The sequence below is a fragment of the Marmota monax genome, unplaced genomic scaffold (genome assembly GCF_021218885.2).
Source record: "Marmota monax isolate L192 unplaced genomic scaffold, Marmota_monax_Labrador192_F-V1.1 WCK01_AAM20220418_F8-fsc00160, whole genome shotgun sequence".
In the NCBI taxonomy this organism is placed as follows: domain Eukaryota; kingdom Metazoa; phylum Chordata; class Mammalia; order Rodentia; family Sciuridae; genus Marmota; species Marmota monax.
The window spans coordinates 1,279,249-1,295,887 of NW_026694183.1; the positions used below are offsets into that span (position 1 = coordinate 1,279,249).

Sequence of the window (16,639 nt, forward strand, 5' to 3'; positions counted from 1 at the left end):
TACCCATGTTTATAGCAGCACAATTCACAGTAGCAAAACTATGGAACCAGCTTAGGTGTCCATCAATGGATGAGTGGATTAAAAAAATGTGGCATATACATACAATAGAGTTTTATTCAGCCATAAAGAAAAATAAAATTATGGCATTTGCAAGAAAATGGGAGAAACTAGAATCCATCATGTTAAAATAAAACTCAGAAGGTTAAGGATTGTATGTGTGCATGTACGAACATGTAACGACAAATTCCGCTCGTATGTACAACTATGATGCACCAATAAAAGTGGGAAAAATGTGTAAAGATAATTTTAGGCATCAAAAATAAAGACTAAGACATACAAAAAAGAGATCTCCATTTTATAAAATGACTGACTCAGTACTCTACAAAATTGTTGAGGTTGTGAAAACTAAGACTGAGAAAGGGCAGCAGATCACAGATGTAAAAACTGGTGAGATCTGAAATGTTGAGTTCACTTAATGTCATGTCTATTTCTTAGTTGGGATAAATGTACCATGCCAATGAGAGATGATAACATTAGAAGCTGGGTGAGGATTATAGGGGTATTCCACATTATCTTTGTAACTTTTCTGTAAATATAAAAGCGTTCCAAAATCAAACGTTTATTTTAAAAAAAAATCATTTCTTCTAGCTCATTCCTTTCCAATCCTGCATGCGCTATCCTTGCTCTAACCCAGAGCTCTGCACGGCTGTTCCTTACAATCTCCAGGTCTTCTGGTGCCTTCCCACCATAACATTGGCTAAGGACCTTATCTAAACATCCCTTGCCCTGATTTCACATCTTCAGGTAATGAGTCCTACAGAAAATGAACTATTTATGTCTTGTCCTTCTCCCTCACAAGCATGCAATTTCTTGAGTAGTGGCCACAGCTCTTTTGTCCTCAGCTCCCAGCCTGGAGCCCAGCACACAGGAGGAACTGAATAAGTATTTCTTAAATTCAAGGAGAGGAGAAGGACGATTACTTCTCAATAAAACACTACCGGGACAAGCAACAAGCCAACGCATTGGTTCCAGACTGACATCTGTTCAGACTCTGTGTTACGGCTTTGCACACGTGGTATCAAGGGATATCACGAAAGTTTCACAAGAACCTGGATGTAACATTAGCCCCAGTTCTCAGGCAAACATTAGTTCTCAGTTCTCGGACTGAGGCAAAGAGAAGAGGAAGACCCTAAAGTCACCAAGTCAGGCCGCACAGAATGGAATCCAGACCCTGGGGCGGCTGAGATTCCCACCATCTAGCTTCCCCTTTGCCCAGGAAGTGACTAAATGTCCAGGTAGTCCTGAAGGATTGTCCTGAGGCCACTTGTAGAAAGAGGCAGAGAGAAGGTGGAAGGACCCCTTGTCCTCTGGGTCTGAGGGAGGAAGGGGCTAGGTCAAAACGTGATGCCAGGGCTGCACCGCTCGGCGCCCCTGGAGCCCCCGGCTCTGCGCACTTGGCCAGAGCCCCGCCCTCTTTCTTCCCAGGCCCCGCCCCTCCGCCCCAAGCCCTGGAAGGATCCACGCGAAGTTGATGGAAGAGACTCCCGTGAAGATGGAACAACTAAAGAACGGACCAGCTGGATCCGAGGGGTAAGAGACTAAGACCCCTAAGAAAGAGACAGAGGCCCAGAGAGAAGAGGGGTCAGAGAAAGTGGGAGGGGGTGGGGGCTGAACCGACCCAGAGAGAGTGTCTGGTGGGGCGTTGGGGGCGGGGATCAGGATATCATCACATAGAAACAGAGTCTTAGGGGATTTTGGTGACGGTATCGAGCCAGAAACTTAGAAATGGGGAGAGGGCTAGAAATATATATTCGTCCAAGAAATTTCCGAGAGGGAACTTGAAGGTGCTGGGGCAGCCATAGGGCTGAGAAAAAAGTAAGTGACACGTTTCCTGAGCACACACCAGACTCGGCCCTTAAATACTCTCCTTTGATGCCGCCAGGGTTATCTTTTTCCACCTCTTCAGTGCTGGGTATTGAACTCAGGGAGTCTGGCATGCTAGGCAAGTAAGTGCTCTACCCTCTACCGCTGAGCTACACCCCAGCCTCCAAAGCTATGTTTTGATATGAAAATGTGGGTTCCAATGAGAAATGATTTGCCCAAGATGCACCACAAGGGAGGCAGCTGCCAGTCAGAACTGAGCATTAATGGCACAGCTGCAGGCCCGCTCTGCAGGAAACAGGGGGGACAAAGAGAAGGAACTGGAGTGAGGGTGTGAGAAAGTCAGAGGGGGGCTGCTGGTGGAGGTGCAGAGGCTGCCCTGCAGCGACAGGAGGAGGAGTTCAGAGAGGTGAGACCCACTGATCTGTCTTCTTGTCATCCTAGGAACAGCCTGCCCCTCCTGACACCTGGAGCTGAGGGCTGGTCCCCTGTGTCCATCCCAGCCCTGCCACCCTCGCTCGTGGGCACCCCACACCCAGCCCACCTGGGACTCCCCGAGCACCTGGCCTCTGTTACTGTTCCCATCCGCTTGGATGCCCTCTCCTACCTCCTGCACAGTGCCCTGATGGGGGCCTACAGCCTCCAGCAGTCCTTCCCCTCCTGCTCCTGCTCCCCACAGGCGTGCCACACCCAGCCAGGAGTAGCCAAGAGGCCGTTCAGGGGTCGCGGAGGGTGGGGTGTTCCGCGCAGGCCCACCCGGGGCCATGGCCAGTCAAGAAGAGGCCCTGGGAGAGCTGAGCAACCAGACAGGGACAGGGCAGGGGTCCCTTGGGCTGGCCCCAAGACCCCACCGGTGACACCTCCATCACCACCCACCCTGCTGGCCCAGGATGGGAAGAGGGAGCCACTCCTGGACCCCACACCTGCTGCTGAGGACTGGGAGACAGAATATTAGGACCCAGGGGAGGGTCCAGCACTTCGTCACCCACAGTTTATTTTTTCCTGGAGCCCAGAGTGACCTTAGCCCTTAGCCTCCTGTTAACCCCACCCCCACCCCCAAACCTGTGAGCCACGTGGTGAAGCTGGGACCTGTCTTAGGATCCCAAGTCAGGAAAGCCCTGAACCTGGACCTCGCATCCATGTCCACACCCACGCCTGCCTGCTGCATGGCCTCAGTCCCGTCCCCTGCACCATCCCCAACTGCAGCTACGCTCCTGAGCCCACCAGCACCTAGGGCTCCTCCAGGGCCATTCCCAGGCCACTCCAGATCCCTCAGCCCTTCCCCCCTGCCTCTCCACACCTCCATGCCTGTCCCCAAACCCACTGGCTCCTTCCCCTATCCCCAGCCCCAGCCCAGTCTCGGCCTTCCTTCCCAGCCCCATTCCCTGTGTGCCTCAGCCCCCCGCCCATGTTCAGCTCCATCTACAGACAGCTGTACCCCAGTACTGTCCCCTGCTGCTCAGGGTGCCCTGCTTGAACAATAAATGGAAGGCTGCACTTCGTCTTGGTGTGTTGTGTGTGCACGCAGCTTAGGCTAGCCCAGTGGGTGCTGTGGGAGGAGGAGGGTCCAGGGAGGGTCACAGAGAGAGGCCAGTGGGGCCAGGGGCTGGGGCAGGAGCCACCTGGATCCCTGCTTCAGCGAATTCCATTTGAGGCCTCTGCCACCTCTGCACTTCTGCCTGCTGGAAGCTGCTGGGCCATGGGGCCATTGTGTAGGGAGGCTTAAGGGATTTGGGGGACACTCGGGGCAGAGAGACCGGCGACCTGGCTCGGCTCAGTCTGCACAGAGGGGCTGTGGCAGAAGAAGGGCTCAGAGCAGGCTCTGCCACTCAGGTAGGCATCAGGCATGAGACCTGCAGCCCCCTCCCCCAGGACCTGAGGTCTGGGCTCCCCGCCCCCACCTTGTCCAGGGACCTGGTGTCCCAGCCCCAGCCCCCTCCTCCCCTGGGATCCAGGAATCCAGGCCCCCAGCCTGCTTCTCTCACAGAACCAGGAGTCCACACTCCAGCTTCCTCCCCACAAGGACTCAGGGGTCCCAGGCCTCCCCTCCTCCCCAAGTCCCTTCCTCCACCAGCACCCAGGTGCTCAGCTCCCAGCCCCCTCTCTCCCCTTCCCTGCAGATCACCATGTACAGCTTCATGGGTGGCGGCCTCTTCTGTGCATGGGTGGGGACCATCCTCCTGGTGGTGGCCACGGCAACAGACCACTGGATGCAGTACCGGCTGTCAGGGTCCTTCGCTCACCAAGGCCTGTGGCGGTATTGCCTGGGCCACAAGTGCTACCTGCAGACGGAGAGCATTGGTGAGCCCTGGGACAGAGCCCCCGCCGCCGCGGGGGGGTGTTCCGGAGGGAGATCCTCCGGCTTTAAGGAAAAGGGACCACAGGCCCACAGCCACTGGGCTCGGAGGGGCAGAATCAGGATTTCAGGATTGTTTTCTAGCTGCAGGGGCAGGATGTATTAGTGTGGAGGTTAGGCTAGGAGGTGGCATTTCCTGAAACAAAGAGGTGTCAGGCACAGCAGCTGGAGCTGGGGTTGCCTGAACAACATTTTATAAATATCTGCTACAAGTGGGTTTAGTGGTGATGCAGTCCTGTCATCCCAGAGGCTCGGGAGGCCAAGGCAGGAGGATTGCAAGTTCAAAGGCAGCCTCAGAAGATTAGCAAGACCCTGTCTAAAAATGAAAAGGGGCTGGGGGTTGTAGCTCAATGGTTATGCACCCCTACATGCAATCCTTGGTAATAATAATAATAATATACAAATAAATATCTACTATGGACCAATAATCATGTTAGGACCTGGGAGGCAGAGAAGCTGTACAGGTGCTGAATACTGGATGATGTACTTTATTACTGCATGCCAGGCCACCTTGCACACAGACATACAGAGAGATGCACATATAGATGTATAGTATATTACATAGAATAATAGTCTATCATATCCAAAAATTATATAGTGTGTCTTATGCATACAAATTATTTTAATAACACATTACATTTGATAGATTTGAAGTATATAATATAAATTAATAATATGTAATTGTAATACATTACATAATAGTTAATGTTATTTAACTAATACTATAGTTACTAATAGTACTAATAGTAGTAATAGTAGCAGCCTGCATTTATTGAGTGCTTACTGTGTCCAACGTGCTATTCTTAACACTTTGTGTGGGTTAAGCCCCTGCTGTCTCCCAGCACCGCCAGGAGGGCAGGTCAAGGGTGTGTGTGAATAGAGAGATTTGACTGTGAATAGTCAAACATCCTCTGAGGGGCGCATCCTTACCGAATTCTCCTCTGTGGCAGGGAGATTTCGCAGACCCCTTTGCTGAGTCAGCCTTGAGAGAGGGGCAGCACAATACCCACTGCTGGGGGACACGCTGAGGTGGGGAGCAGTGGGAGGGTTTGTCACGCCATCTGCCTGACACCACACATGCTTTTTACTTGTGGCTGACCCTTGGTGACCCCTTCCATCCCTCCCACTTCATCCTGGGCCCTCTGTGATGGGCTGCTCTGAGTTGCCTCCTCAGCTCACCCCTGCCAGGTTTAGTGCAGGTCTCCAGTTCCTTTGACATCCTTGGGGCCACAAAACCAGGGACAGCCACTTGCATGGATTCTTGGGTATTTGTCAAAACAGCTGACTTGACTTGAATCGGCCGTAATTTGCTCCCCCAATTTAAGAGCAGGAGCCCTTGACTTGCTTCCTGGGTGCCTAACCCAGTTGCTGGTTGAAGATAAGGAGTGGGAGACAGTACTAGGGCCCTGGTAGCAAGGCCCTGTCTTCACAGAGCTGAAAATTTGGTGGGAACAGACAGGCATTGTGGACAAGGTTAAAGTAAATGAACAGGACTTTGGAGATGAGCGAGGGGCCTGAGGAAATGGAAGAGGGCTCCGAGAGAGCAGGAGGGCTCGGAGAATCTGAACTCACCGCTCGTTCAACAAACATTTCTCCAGACCCGTGTGCAAACCAAACCTGGGCTGAGGTTGTTCACGGCAAGAATCAACACAGTCCCTGTCCTCAGGGAGAAATCAGGACCCTGAACAGCGGGCGAGCGTGATGCCCGGAGGCGAAGGACCTTCTCAGAGGAGGTCTTGAGAGACAGGAGGATGAGGAGGAGCTTGCCAGGTGGAAAGGAAGGCGTCTGCCGAGAAGCCCAGGGCAGCTGGCTGGGGTCACGGAGAGGGCGAGATGTCCTGTCCCAGGGAAGCAGGGTCCCTGCTAGAGCGGCCTGGGAGTGACCTGGGTGTTCCCACAGCCTACTGGAATGCCACCCGGGCCTTCATGATCCTGTCCGCTCTGTGCGCCACCTCGGGCATCGTCATGGGCATCCTGGCCTTTGCGCAGCAGTCCGCCTTCACCCGCCTGTCGCGGCCCTTCTCCGCGGGCATCATGTTTTTTGCCTCCAGTGAGTGAGCCCTCCCCTCCCCCCTTCCAACTCCCAGCTCCCCCTCATTCCCAGCTCTGCCCCCTAATGGCAACCCACTCCCCAAACCGACTTCTCAACCGCCCCCCTCCACTGAGAACCCTCAGTTCTGATTCCAGTCACATCTGACACCACGTGGTGCACTTTACTTCTGGCTTAACCACTCCACAGGTTAGGGTCACAGCTCCTGGTCACAGCTCCCAGGCCAACTGTACTTCTGACCAGCTGACTACAAATCCAAGGGTTCCTGAAATGTATTGGAGGGAAGAGCAGCACACCCCTGTAATCCCAGTGACTGGGGAGGCTGAGGCAGGAGGATCACAAGTTCAAGGCCAGCCTCAGTGAAACTTAGCCAGACCCTGTCTTAAAATAAAAATTAAAAAGGTGGGTGGGGAGCTGGGGATATAGCTCAGTGGTGGAGCACCCCTGGGTTCAATCTCTAGGACCAATACACACACACACACACACACACACACATATTGGGGCAACTCGTAGAACTCAGGAAAGTGCTCTGCTTACAGCAGGATCAGACAGGTTCCCCAGGCACCCCACAGTCCTGATCTGCAGGCAGACTCATGGGTTTTACTCAGGCTTGCTTGACAGAACAACTGGCCATGAGTGGGGCCTGACCTCCAGCCCCCGCTGCTCCCCAAGGGGTTGTGTTGACATCAAGGGGCTCAGAGCTCCAGCCCCAGGCGCTCTCCTGGTGAGCGGCTTCCTGAGTCACGGATGTGAACTCAGGTGTGGCCCACGGGCTCAGGAATGACAAAGAGAGTCCTGTTACTCAGGGGCTCTCAGGGATTCGACCTCCCTCCTGTGTGTACACTGCCCCCCTGCCCCAGTTCTCCAGCCCCATGCACACCCTTCTCCCTTCCCCCATCCTGCCTTCCCTGACCTCTGCCCCTCCCCCGGCGGCAGCCCCCTGCCCACCCCACACCCAGCCCCCCTGGGCCGTCCTCACCATCCTCTCTCCCCAGCCCTCTTCGTGCTGTTGGCCTTGGCCATTTACACGGGAGTCACGGTCAGCTTCCTAGGCCGCCGCTTCGGGGACTGGCGCTTTTCCTGGTCTTACATCCTGGGCTGGGTAGCCCTGCTCATGACCTTCTTTGCAGGTACCAGGGTGGGAAGGTCGATGTCCGGGACAGGGTGGGCACTCGGGGTGGGGGCGAGATGCTGGGGTGTTCCCCATGCACCCCACAGTCCTGATCTGCAGGCAGACTCCAGGCCTGAGGGGCCTGGGGCCTGTGGCCACCCAGGGATGGAGGGAAGGAGTGTGGGGGCTTGGGAGGGGTCTGCAGGTCCACTGGGATCCCTTCCCGCAGGGATTTTCTACATGTGTGCCTACCGCATGCATGAGTGCCGGCGCCTGTCCACGCCCCGCTGAGCCCAACGTCAGCCCAGTTACAGTGAGGTCACTGGAGAGGAGGAGGGTCTGGAGGCCTGAAATCCTGGTTCCTGGGGGGATGTGGGGCTCAGTCCCAGACTCGGGGAAGGGGCCTCTGACTCCTGTGTCCTGAGGGGAAGGAAGAAGAACAGGGCCTGGCGACGGGCAGTGGAGGTGACCCAATCCCCAACCTGCCGGGCCGTTGTTAGAGAAACAATATCCTTTAGAGTGACATTTTGGGGTCTAATAAAACTGACGTGAAACTACCGCAGTGTGAATCTTTGGAGGTGAAAAGAAGCAGAGGTGAGTGTGGTCGGTGGGTGTGAGGTAGGGGTGCCGTATTAAGGAGGCCCGGCCCTCTCCATTTCTGTAAGTTTGGGGACAGAGATACATCACGTGGTCTCACCCAGGAGTTAGTCATGGATGTGTCAGATAACAGGATCAATGAAAAGGTGAGAGAGAAAACAGCCTCCCTGGCAAGCCACCCCCAGTCCCTGTGGGCTCCCCCAGTCTCCTCTCCCGCCCTGGCAGGGGCTCCTCCAGCTAGAAACACCACACTCGGAGCTTGCACCGTTGATGAACCTGACTTCTCTTCATTCACCCACTCATTAGTTCATTTAGTAAACAGATGCCAACCACAGGAGACTAGTTAGTGAGGTGGATTCTAATAATAAGCATTTTTATTACAGCCTATGCGAATAAATGTTATGTGAATAGGAGCTTATTCCCTAACGTGTTATTTATTGGAGCCTCCTCAAAAAACAATACTGTATTTATAGAGGCTTCCTCTGATAATAATGGCAGTTGAGGCCTTCTGTAATAATAATGTATTGGGGCCTATGTAGGTACAAATATTTACTGAGGCTTATTTCAGTAATCGTATTTATAAGGGCTTATTGGGCAATAATAATGATATAGTTATAACTCCAGAATCAGACCTCCAGCTACTGACTCAACATTTCCACTTGAAAAGAAGAGACATCTCAAATGTCACAGGTCTAAAAATAAGTTCCTCCCTCCCTCCATCTCTCTCTCTCTCTCTCTGTCTCTCCACCCCCCCACACAAGTGCTCCTCTCATGCTCTCCCCTTCTTAGAAAATGACAACTCCATTTTTACATAGTTGCTCAAGACAAGAACGTTGCAGATCATCAGTCCTCCCCACCCTTCCTCCCTCCTTCCTTCCTTCCTTCCTTCCTTCCTCCCTCCACCCTTCCTTCCTTCCTTCCTTCCTTCCTTCCTTCCTTCCTTCTTACTTTTTTCTTTCCTTCCCAGGGATTGGACGCAGGGATATTTAACCACTAAGCACATCCCCAGCCTTTTCTCTTTTCATTTTGAGACAGGGTCTCACTAAGTTGCTGAGGCTAGCCTCAAACTTGAGATCTTCCTGCCTCAAGCCTCCCAAGCCACTGGGATTACAGGTGGGAGCCACCACGCCCAGCTCTCAGTCCCTTCTTTCTGTCACATCCAACATCTAATCTATGAGCATATTTGCTCATAGATCAGCATTATTATGTTGACTCTACCTTTAAAAATGTATCTGCATTTTGGCTCCTTCTTGTCCATCCACAGTTACCACCTGGTCCAAGCCTTAATTGTCCCCACCTGACATTGCCACAGCCTCCTAGGCAGCCTCCTGGCCTGGTCTCCCCTCCCCAACCCCTGCGGAAATCTGCTCTGCACAGGGTTCAGATGCAGTTTTGTGAAGACACGATTTGAATGGTGCCAATTCTCTGGCCAGGTGCAGGCATTCACTTCTTCAATGGAATGTATGATATAATGTAGGTTCGGGGACAATCAGGGTCCTACATGCCTTGTGCAATGCTGTATTCTCAATTTTGGGCCCCTAAATCAATAAGATCTTATTCCTGTTAAGACAGAAATAACTTCTTGAAGTCTGAAAAAAACATGGAAAGTAGTGGAAGGAGAGAGACTTTGGATATACCAAATAAAAGAGTAGAAGTGTGAGGCACGGGAGGAGGGTCTTGGGTGCAGGTGGAGCCTTGGGATTTGAGGCAGGGGGCATTGGCCCTGAAGACAGAATCAATACCAATAGAGCCAAGAGCAGCTCTCTGTGTGGCCAGAGTGGGTCGAGCAGACCCTTCACAGAAGACCCCTGAGTGATGACGCTGGGTGGGTGTTCTGTATGGTTGGGGGCTGCTAAGGAGTGCTCGAGCCTGAAGAGGCAGGAAAGGCCTGGAGAGACCCGGGGTGACTCAGAAAAACTGGCAGCACTTAGATAGACAGGTAGAGATCTAAGGAAACCAGCAGTTTGACAGTGTGGACAAGCAAGGAACTCATGTGCACTCTCAGGAAAAGCTTCAAAACCAGCCTGGTTTCCCCTCTGGCCACCTCAGACCAACCTCCTGTTCAAGGTCACATTTGGCTCTCCTGCCTTTGTGCTCTTCTTCCTGACCTCCACCTGCCCCCGCTGGCTCAAGGTGTGTGTCCCCAGCCTGGGCCCAGCCTGGGATGCTCACATGTGCGGGGATTTGCTGGGGCCAGGTACCACTCACCTGTGTGTATGCGGCAGGCCTGGATGTCAGGGTGCTCACTTGAGGGAAGGAGAAACAGGGGTGTGGGCTTGGACCTGGAGGTGAAGATGAGGGTGACAGGTGGGCAGGGAGGAGCTAGAGGGGCTGGGTTTGGGGCTGCGGTTGAATTTGGAGCTGGAACTGGGGTTATGATGGGGTCACTGTCACAGGTGGCCTCTGTGCTCACCACCCACCAGTAGCCCCGACTTCCTGAAGCTGTCTGGCTGCTCCTTGCCACAGACCTGTCTGTATGTTTGTGCTGGTGACCCTCCTGCTCATGATGACCTTCACCCATGTCTGCAGGCCTGTCCTTGTTCTCAGGAGCACCCACTTGCCTCACTGGTGGGGACCTGAGCAGAGATGGGGCCTACAAATTGAGCAGAGAAGCTAGCCTCCTGGGACATTTCTTGTTCTCTCCATTCTCCAGCCGTCCTGGGACAGCTGGCCCAGTTCATTGTCATGACCAATGTCCCCTTCCAGGCCATTCCCCCATTCATAGGAGGAAGGTGTTCCTGGGCCTTCTCCCTGGGCTGTGGCACTTCCGCCTCCCAGGTGAGGTGTTGTCCAGGACCTGATGCTGAGAGGCCAGAGGCCGGCCCTGACATCTTTGTCCCCACTGCCCATGCACCTGCCGCCCCCATGCTGAAGAACCCACCACCAGGCAGAGTTGCCTCTCATTTATCAGATGAGGATGTGGGCGGGTCTTCCTCTCCATGGCCTTTCAGAATGCTAGCTCTCCACCCCATTTGCCTGCCCCAGGTATAAATTTCAGCCCTGGACCTGGAGTCTAGTTCTGGCCCCCTAGTCCCTTCCTTTGGTGGAGACCCTCCCTGGAGTTGGGGCCCTCCTTTCCCAGAATAGAAGGTTACAAAACCACAGGAAAGCATGACAGGTCACCAACTGTCCCCTCCAGCCGCAACTCCCCTCCCATTTAACTCACACCAGAGCCTGATTGGCCACCTCCCACCTCCTCCGGGCCCCCAAGTCTCTCTTTCTCACCCCTTCCAGGAAGCTATCTCTGGTGTTAAGGGTTCCAAGGGTGGGAGGTATAGAACCTGCCACAAAGACACAAGTTCTAAGCCACCAGCTAAACCACCAATGCTTTGACACCCCCAGTGCCCGCCCTCCACACACGACAGGAGGGAGCCCAGCCTTGCCGGGGAGGGCGGGCTTGGTTGTATGTGCAACTCAGGAAGAGTCAGCTGATGGGAACTGCGAGAAAACAGCCTGGCCTCTTCTGAGGTTGCACAAGGCACCTAGCAGATTCTGCTGCGTGCTGGCTTCTTCTGGAGCTCAGAGAACCCAGGAGTTTGGGCACACAGTTCCTCCTCTCTCCAAGTCTGCAGCCTGGGTCTGAAACCTTTTCATTGCCTGGAGCCCAGAAACCCAGCACTCACCCCATGGAGCCCTGCCGGTCTCTGGCCCTGCTTGCTGGCTCCCTGGGCTTGATAGCCTCCCTGGTTGCTCTGAGCACCGATTTTTGGTTCGTGGCCATGGGACCCACCTCCTCTGCTCACTCAGGCCTCTGGCCATCGGGACATTGGGAGACAGTAGCAGGTAAGGGGGAGAGGGCTCTCATGTGGGAGGATGGCCGGTGGGGAATGGACACTCAGAAGTCTCATCTGCATCCAGCTTCCATCCACGTGACCCAGAGCTTCTGCATCCTGGCTGCTGTGTGGGGCCTGGTGTCGGTGGGCTTCCTGGTCCTGTCCTGTATCCCTTCCTTGTCTGCCCCAGGCCGCGGCCCTCTGGTCTCAACCATCACAGCCTTTGCTGCAGGTACTCTGGGAAGGGTTTGGGCTTCGAAGCCTGTGAGCTCCTCCAGAGGCCTGAACCATCTCTCTCTGCTCCTTGCCCCCAGCTCTCTCCTTGGTGGTGGCCATGGCTGTGTACACAGGAGAGAGGTGGGCCCAGCCTCAACACCCCCAGATCCAGACCTTCTTTTCCTGGTCCTTCTACCTGGGTTGGGTCTCAGCCATCCTCTGGCTTTGTGCAGGTAACCACCCAGCCCTGGGGAGCTGGGGAGGCCCAGCTAGAAACAGTGAGGGTGCAAAGCAGGAGGAAGTGCTTAATTCTCTCTGGCCACCCCAGGTGCCCTGAGTCTAGGTGCTCACCGTGGTGCCCAGCAGCCCGGCTATGAAAGCTTGTGAGTGGAAGGCGAGAATACCAGGATGAGTCTGGGGCGCTGTTCTCTGAAGGCATCATCAGAAGCTGCTGGAACGAATGCCTGACTCTGCCTTTATCCCTCTCTCCCAGCCCTTCCCCCTTCATTTATTATGTCTTCATTCATTCAATAAAAATTTGCTGAGTTCTGATATTTCAAGATTAATTCAGTCAAGATGGAAACCAGCCCCACATTGGCTCCTTGGTGGGCGACAGTGGGTGTCCAGGGTGGGTGAGAGCTGGCCAGACCTGCCTGCAGGGTGCTTCTGGGCACAGGCTCAATGTGGGCACAGGCTCAATACGTCCCAAGTGTGTCTCCTGCTTTCTTTCTCTAGTGCTTTCCTTTTCTTTCTTTCTTTGCACTGGGGATTGAACCCAGGGGCACTGTATCACTGAGCTCAGCCCTTTTTTCTTTTGAGATAGGGCCTCACTAAGCTGCCCAGACCGGTCTGGAGCTTGTGATCCTCCTGCCTCAGCCTCCCGAGTTGCTAGGATGATAGCTGTGCGCCTCTGCACCTGGTTCTAACGCTCTTCTTTCTCCCTTTCTCATTTCTTCTGTGTCCTTTCCCCTTTAGCTAGCTTTTTACTCTTCTCTCTCCTTTGCTGGGCCATGCTAGGGTCACTGACATGTCAGACCCAGTTCCTGCCCAACAGGGGCTCCGTGAGAAGAGGAGAGGCAGTTCAAGACTAGCCTGGGCAACTTAGCAAGACCAGGAGGAAGTGCCGGGGGATTTTTACATAAAATTTTAAAAGGATCTGGGAATGTAGCTCCGTGGTGGGATGTTTGCTAGCATGTGCAAGGCCCTGGGTTTACCCATGGGAGCAGGAAGGTGACAGGAAGACCAGTCCTCTGGTACAAGTGCAGAGATGAACTCTTGAGGGGAAAAGGCATTTAGGAACTTCTTGAGGGCCAAGACAGGGTAATTTCTAGGTAGAGGGACCCAAAGATGCAGGCAATAGGAAGTCCAGAAGTTTTCTGGGGATGGAGAATGATGTTCTGTGGCCAGAATGTGGAATAGAGAGGGAGAGAGAACAGAGAAACAGATGGGATCTGGGGACCTCTGATGCCACAGTGGGCTTTCTCCTCAGGGTGATCTGGAGTTAGGAGAAATTTGTGAGCAAGGGAGAGACAGTGTCCCTAAGTGCCAGAAAGATTCATCTGGGAACATGGAAGTGAGGCCTGGAGGTTAGGGAGGTGATAGGAGAGGGGAAGGGATGGGGCCTGAGCTGGATCAGGGCCCAAGATGGAAAAGAGGGAATGACCCTGGCAGATGCAGGGGCCTGGACAGTGTCCAGGGCTCTGCCTGATGAACTGGGTGGGTTGGTGGGTCCATCCCAAGTTTGGTGGAAGCCTCTGAGCTCCGTTGGGATGTGGCTGAGTGTGAGGTCCTGGGGGACAGCCAGGAGCAGGTGAGGACTGGTCTGGGGTCTCAGAAGATGTTGGAGATGGATTTGGGGTTGTTCTCAGAATATCAGGTGCCAGCTGGGGGAGTGAGGAGGCCCACCTGGAAAGAGGTGCAGGATGGCGCCTCAGGGGACAGCAGCGCTGACAAGGGCAGTGGAGGAGATGCCAGCGTCCTGAGCCCACATGTGGTCTGAGAGGGGCACAGCTGGAGAGCTGCCGCAGACCCCAGTTCCTGGGGTGCCTTGAATGTCAAGGGAAGAGAAATTTCTCAAAGGACTTGATCTCCCACGTGGTGGCTCTCAAGCTCCCCTACCCCTAGGCCTGTGGATGAGAGGGTTGCTGGCCAGTGTGTGGAATGTGGGAAGGGGTGGGGGTATTCCTTTAAATGGCTGCTGAGGGAGGGAGTTCTGGAACTTTGGCTGCCTCACAGACACCCAGTCTCCCTTCCCCCACCCCTCTGGGCTCCGAGTCTAAGAAGCCCCAGGGAGCTGAGTGTGAGTCACTTGGGTGGGAAGGACACTGGGCGGGTTGAAAGGACATTCCACCTGTGGAGGAAGGCCCCTGGGAAGAGGTTCTGGAGCAGAGCTGAGGCCAGGGGCCTCCATAGGGGGGTCTCAAAGTCCCTAGTTGGAAGGCTTGGGCAGGGAGGACTGAGGGTCTGGGGGGAGGGGCAGTGGGTCCCCAGGCAGAGTTACTAAGGGAGGGACCTGGGGCGTGGGGGTCTAAAGGAAGGGAGTCTTCAGGTTCCCAGGAGTAGCGGCCCCAGAAAGGGGTGCTGGGGGCGAGAGACATCCTGAAGCACGGCCTCTGGGGTGTGGCCAATCCTGCCTGTGTGGTCCTTGGCAGCAGCCTCCTTGGCATGGGGGTGAAGCGGAGCCTTCAGAGCGGGGGCACTTTGCTCACCATCTTGGCCAACGTCCTCACGGTGCTGTCCACTGCCACCAACTACTGGACCCGCCACCACCAGGGCCACAGTGGCCTGTGGCAGGAATGCACCAAAAACACCTGCTCCAACATCCCCTGCCAGAGTGAGGCCCGCCCTCCCAGATGTCAGACCACACTTGTGAGCCCCCCAGACAGCCCCAGACACAAAAGCCGGGCCCAAGAGCAGGTGCCCATCCCGCCCCTTTCACTCCAGGCCCAGATCCAGCTGCCTTCCATGGCTCGGGCCACTGCCGACCCCCACTTGTGGACCAGATTCCCTGCCACGACATTAACCGCCCATCCCGACATCCCGACGTGACCTCTAGGTCCCCAACCAAACACCTGACTCTGGGTCGGGAAAGCTGGGCTCTTGGCGGGTGGACTTGTTGGCCAGGACAGCTCCACCTTGCGACCCAAGCTGTCGCAGGAGGGGCAGCTCCCGCTCAGGACTGATGCGGCCCACTCTCCCCAGCCACGCTGGCCGTTACCGCGGCGTGCATGGTGCTGACGGCTGGTTTTGGCATCGTGGCCATGGTGATGGGGATGCGGATTACGTGCCACAAGGGCGAGCCGCTGCGGGCCCGGACTACAGTCTCCTTGCTCTTCCTTAGCGGTGAGAGGCAGCAGCCACCAGCAGAGGGTGGGCCTGGGAGTGACCAAGGGGCTTGAGCTGGGCGGAAACGAGCAGAAGGAGTGGGGCAGTATTTGGAGCAGGAGGAACTAAGGGGCAGGACTCGACGCCCGGCTTCGAGGGGGGGTGGGAGTGGTCACAACGGGGCGGTTCTTAGGGGTGTGGCCTGGGTGGTGCCACGGTGTAGACCCACCTGGCCATGCTCACCTGGCGGGCGGGCGTGGCCCAGGGCTGCTGCTGCTGACCGCCCTGATAGGCTACACGGTGAAGAATGCCTGGAAGGACGACGTCTTCTTCTCCTGGTCCTATTTTTTGGGATGGCTGGCGTTACCCTTCTATATTCTCGCGGGTAATTTGGACAGTCGGGAAGAGGGTTGAAGAGACTGTCCAGAGGACCCCCTCCCCCGAGACTCCCCAGCCACTACCCCGGGACACCCCACAGTGACTTCCAAACGCACTCCACTCCATACTCCCGCGGACCCAGCAGAGACGCCCTTGGCACCCCAAATCCCAGTCCCCCGGGCCCGCCTGGTCATCGGCCCCAGGGCCCACTTTCCTCCACCCGCCCTCGCTCCCCTCCCTCCCGCCAGGCTTCTGCTTTCTCCTGGCGGACATGATCCTGCAAAGCACCGATGCCATCAGTGGATTCCCCGTGTGCCTGTAACCGCGTCTGCCTGGGACAGAATAAAGGAACGGCTTTTATCGCCATGGCTCCAAGTGCATTTCTGGGGGACACAGGGCCACGGGGTCGCTGACGTGGGGGTATATAGAGGCTCAGGGGGGACAGAAGGGCACGGCCTAGAGGGAATGCGGAAGCGGAGGAGGGGACGCGAATATGGAAACACGAAGCTGGAGTGGACACAGGGGAGTGGAGCCACGAGGGGACGTGGGCGCATGGAGAGGGTATGGCGACGACGCAGAGGGAAAGTGGAGACAGGGGTGGACGCGGATATATGGAGGCGATGGGAAACGCCGGCAGGGAGAGAACCTGAGGACTCAGAGGCGTAGAACAAGGGCACGGGGTGGGGACCTGGGCACGGAGATTTAGAGAGGAGGAAGAAGGAGGATCTGGAGGGACACCGGGAGGAGCTTAGAGAAGCCGGGAGGGAGTCCGTCCCTCCCGGCAGAGCCGCCCTCGGCAGCGCTACCTTTCCCCTACTTTCCCGCCACGCCCCGGGTCCCGCCTCTCTCCTGGGGATCCGCCTCCCATTGGCTCCCTCCCTCCGGCCTTCTGATTGGTTCCCTATCGGGGCGGGGTAACGGGACGGTGGTGGTTGACTGGCTGGACGCGAGGT

At 55.5% G+C, this 16,639-nt stretch overlaps 4 protein-coding genes across 4 annotated transcripts; all 4 read left to right on the plus strand.

The window, feature by feature from the left end:
* The first annotated feature begins 1,047 nt into the window (after positions 1-1,047).
* On the plus strand, positions 1,048-2,943 carry CUNH19orf84 (chromosome unknown C19orf84 homolog). Its single transcript, XM_046466122.2, has 3 exons — positions 1,048-1,295; positions 1,486-1,590; positions 2,326-2,943. Exons 1-3 carry the CDS (start codon positions 1,288-1,290, stop codon positions 2,834-2,836), a joined length of 624 nt encoding a protein of 207 aa, XP_046322078.1. The 5' UTR covers positions 1,048-1,287; the 3' UTR covers positions 2,837-2,943.
* A 1,064-nt stretch (positions 2,944-4,007) lies between these two features.
* Positions 4,008-7,879, plus strand: Lim2 (lens intrinsic membrane protein 2). The gene is made up of 4 exons (XM_046466123.2): positions 4,008-4,182; positions 6,138-6,287; positions 7,283-7,417; positions 7,628-7,879. The coding sequence occupies exons 1-4, from the start codon at positions 4,008-4,010 to the stop codon at positions 7,687-7,689; spliced, it is 522 nt and encodes a 173-aa protein (XP_046322079.1). The 3' UTR covers positions 7,690-7,879.
* A 3,515-nt stretch (positions 7,880-11,394) lies between these two features.
* Nkg7 (natural killer cell granule protein 7) lies at positions 11,395-12,536 on the plus strand. Its single transcript, XM_046466124.2, has 4 exons — positions 11,395-11,778; positions 11,854-12,000; positions 12,083-12,217; positions 12,313-12,536. Exons 1-4 carry the CDS (start codon positions 11,622-11,624, stop codon positions 12,369-12,371), a joined length of 498 nt encoding a protein of 165 aa, XP_046322080.1. The 5' UTR covers positions 11,395-11,621; the 3' UTR covers positions 12,372-12,536.
* Positions 12,537-14,533: 1,997 nt separating this feature from the next.
* Positions 14,534-16,008, plus strand: Cldnd2 (claudin domain containing 2). The gene is made up of 4 exons (XM_046466125.1): positions 14,534-14,817; positions 15,186-15,326; positions 15,574-15,693; positions 15,935-16,008. Exons 1-4 carry the CDS (start codon positions 14,649-14,651, stop codon positions 16,006-16,008), a joined length of 504 nt encoding a protein of 167 aa, XP_046322081.1. The 5' UTR covers positions 14,534-14,648.
* Positions 16,009-16,639: the final 631 nt, after the last annotated feature.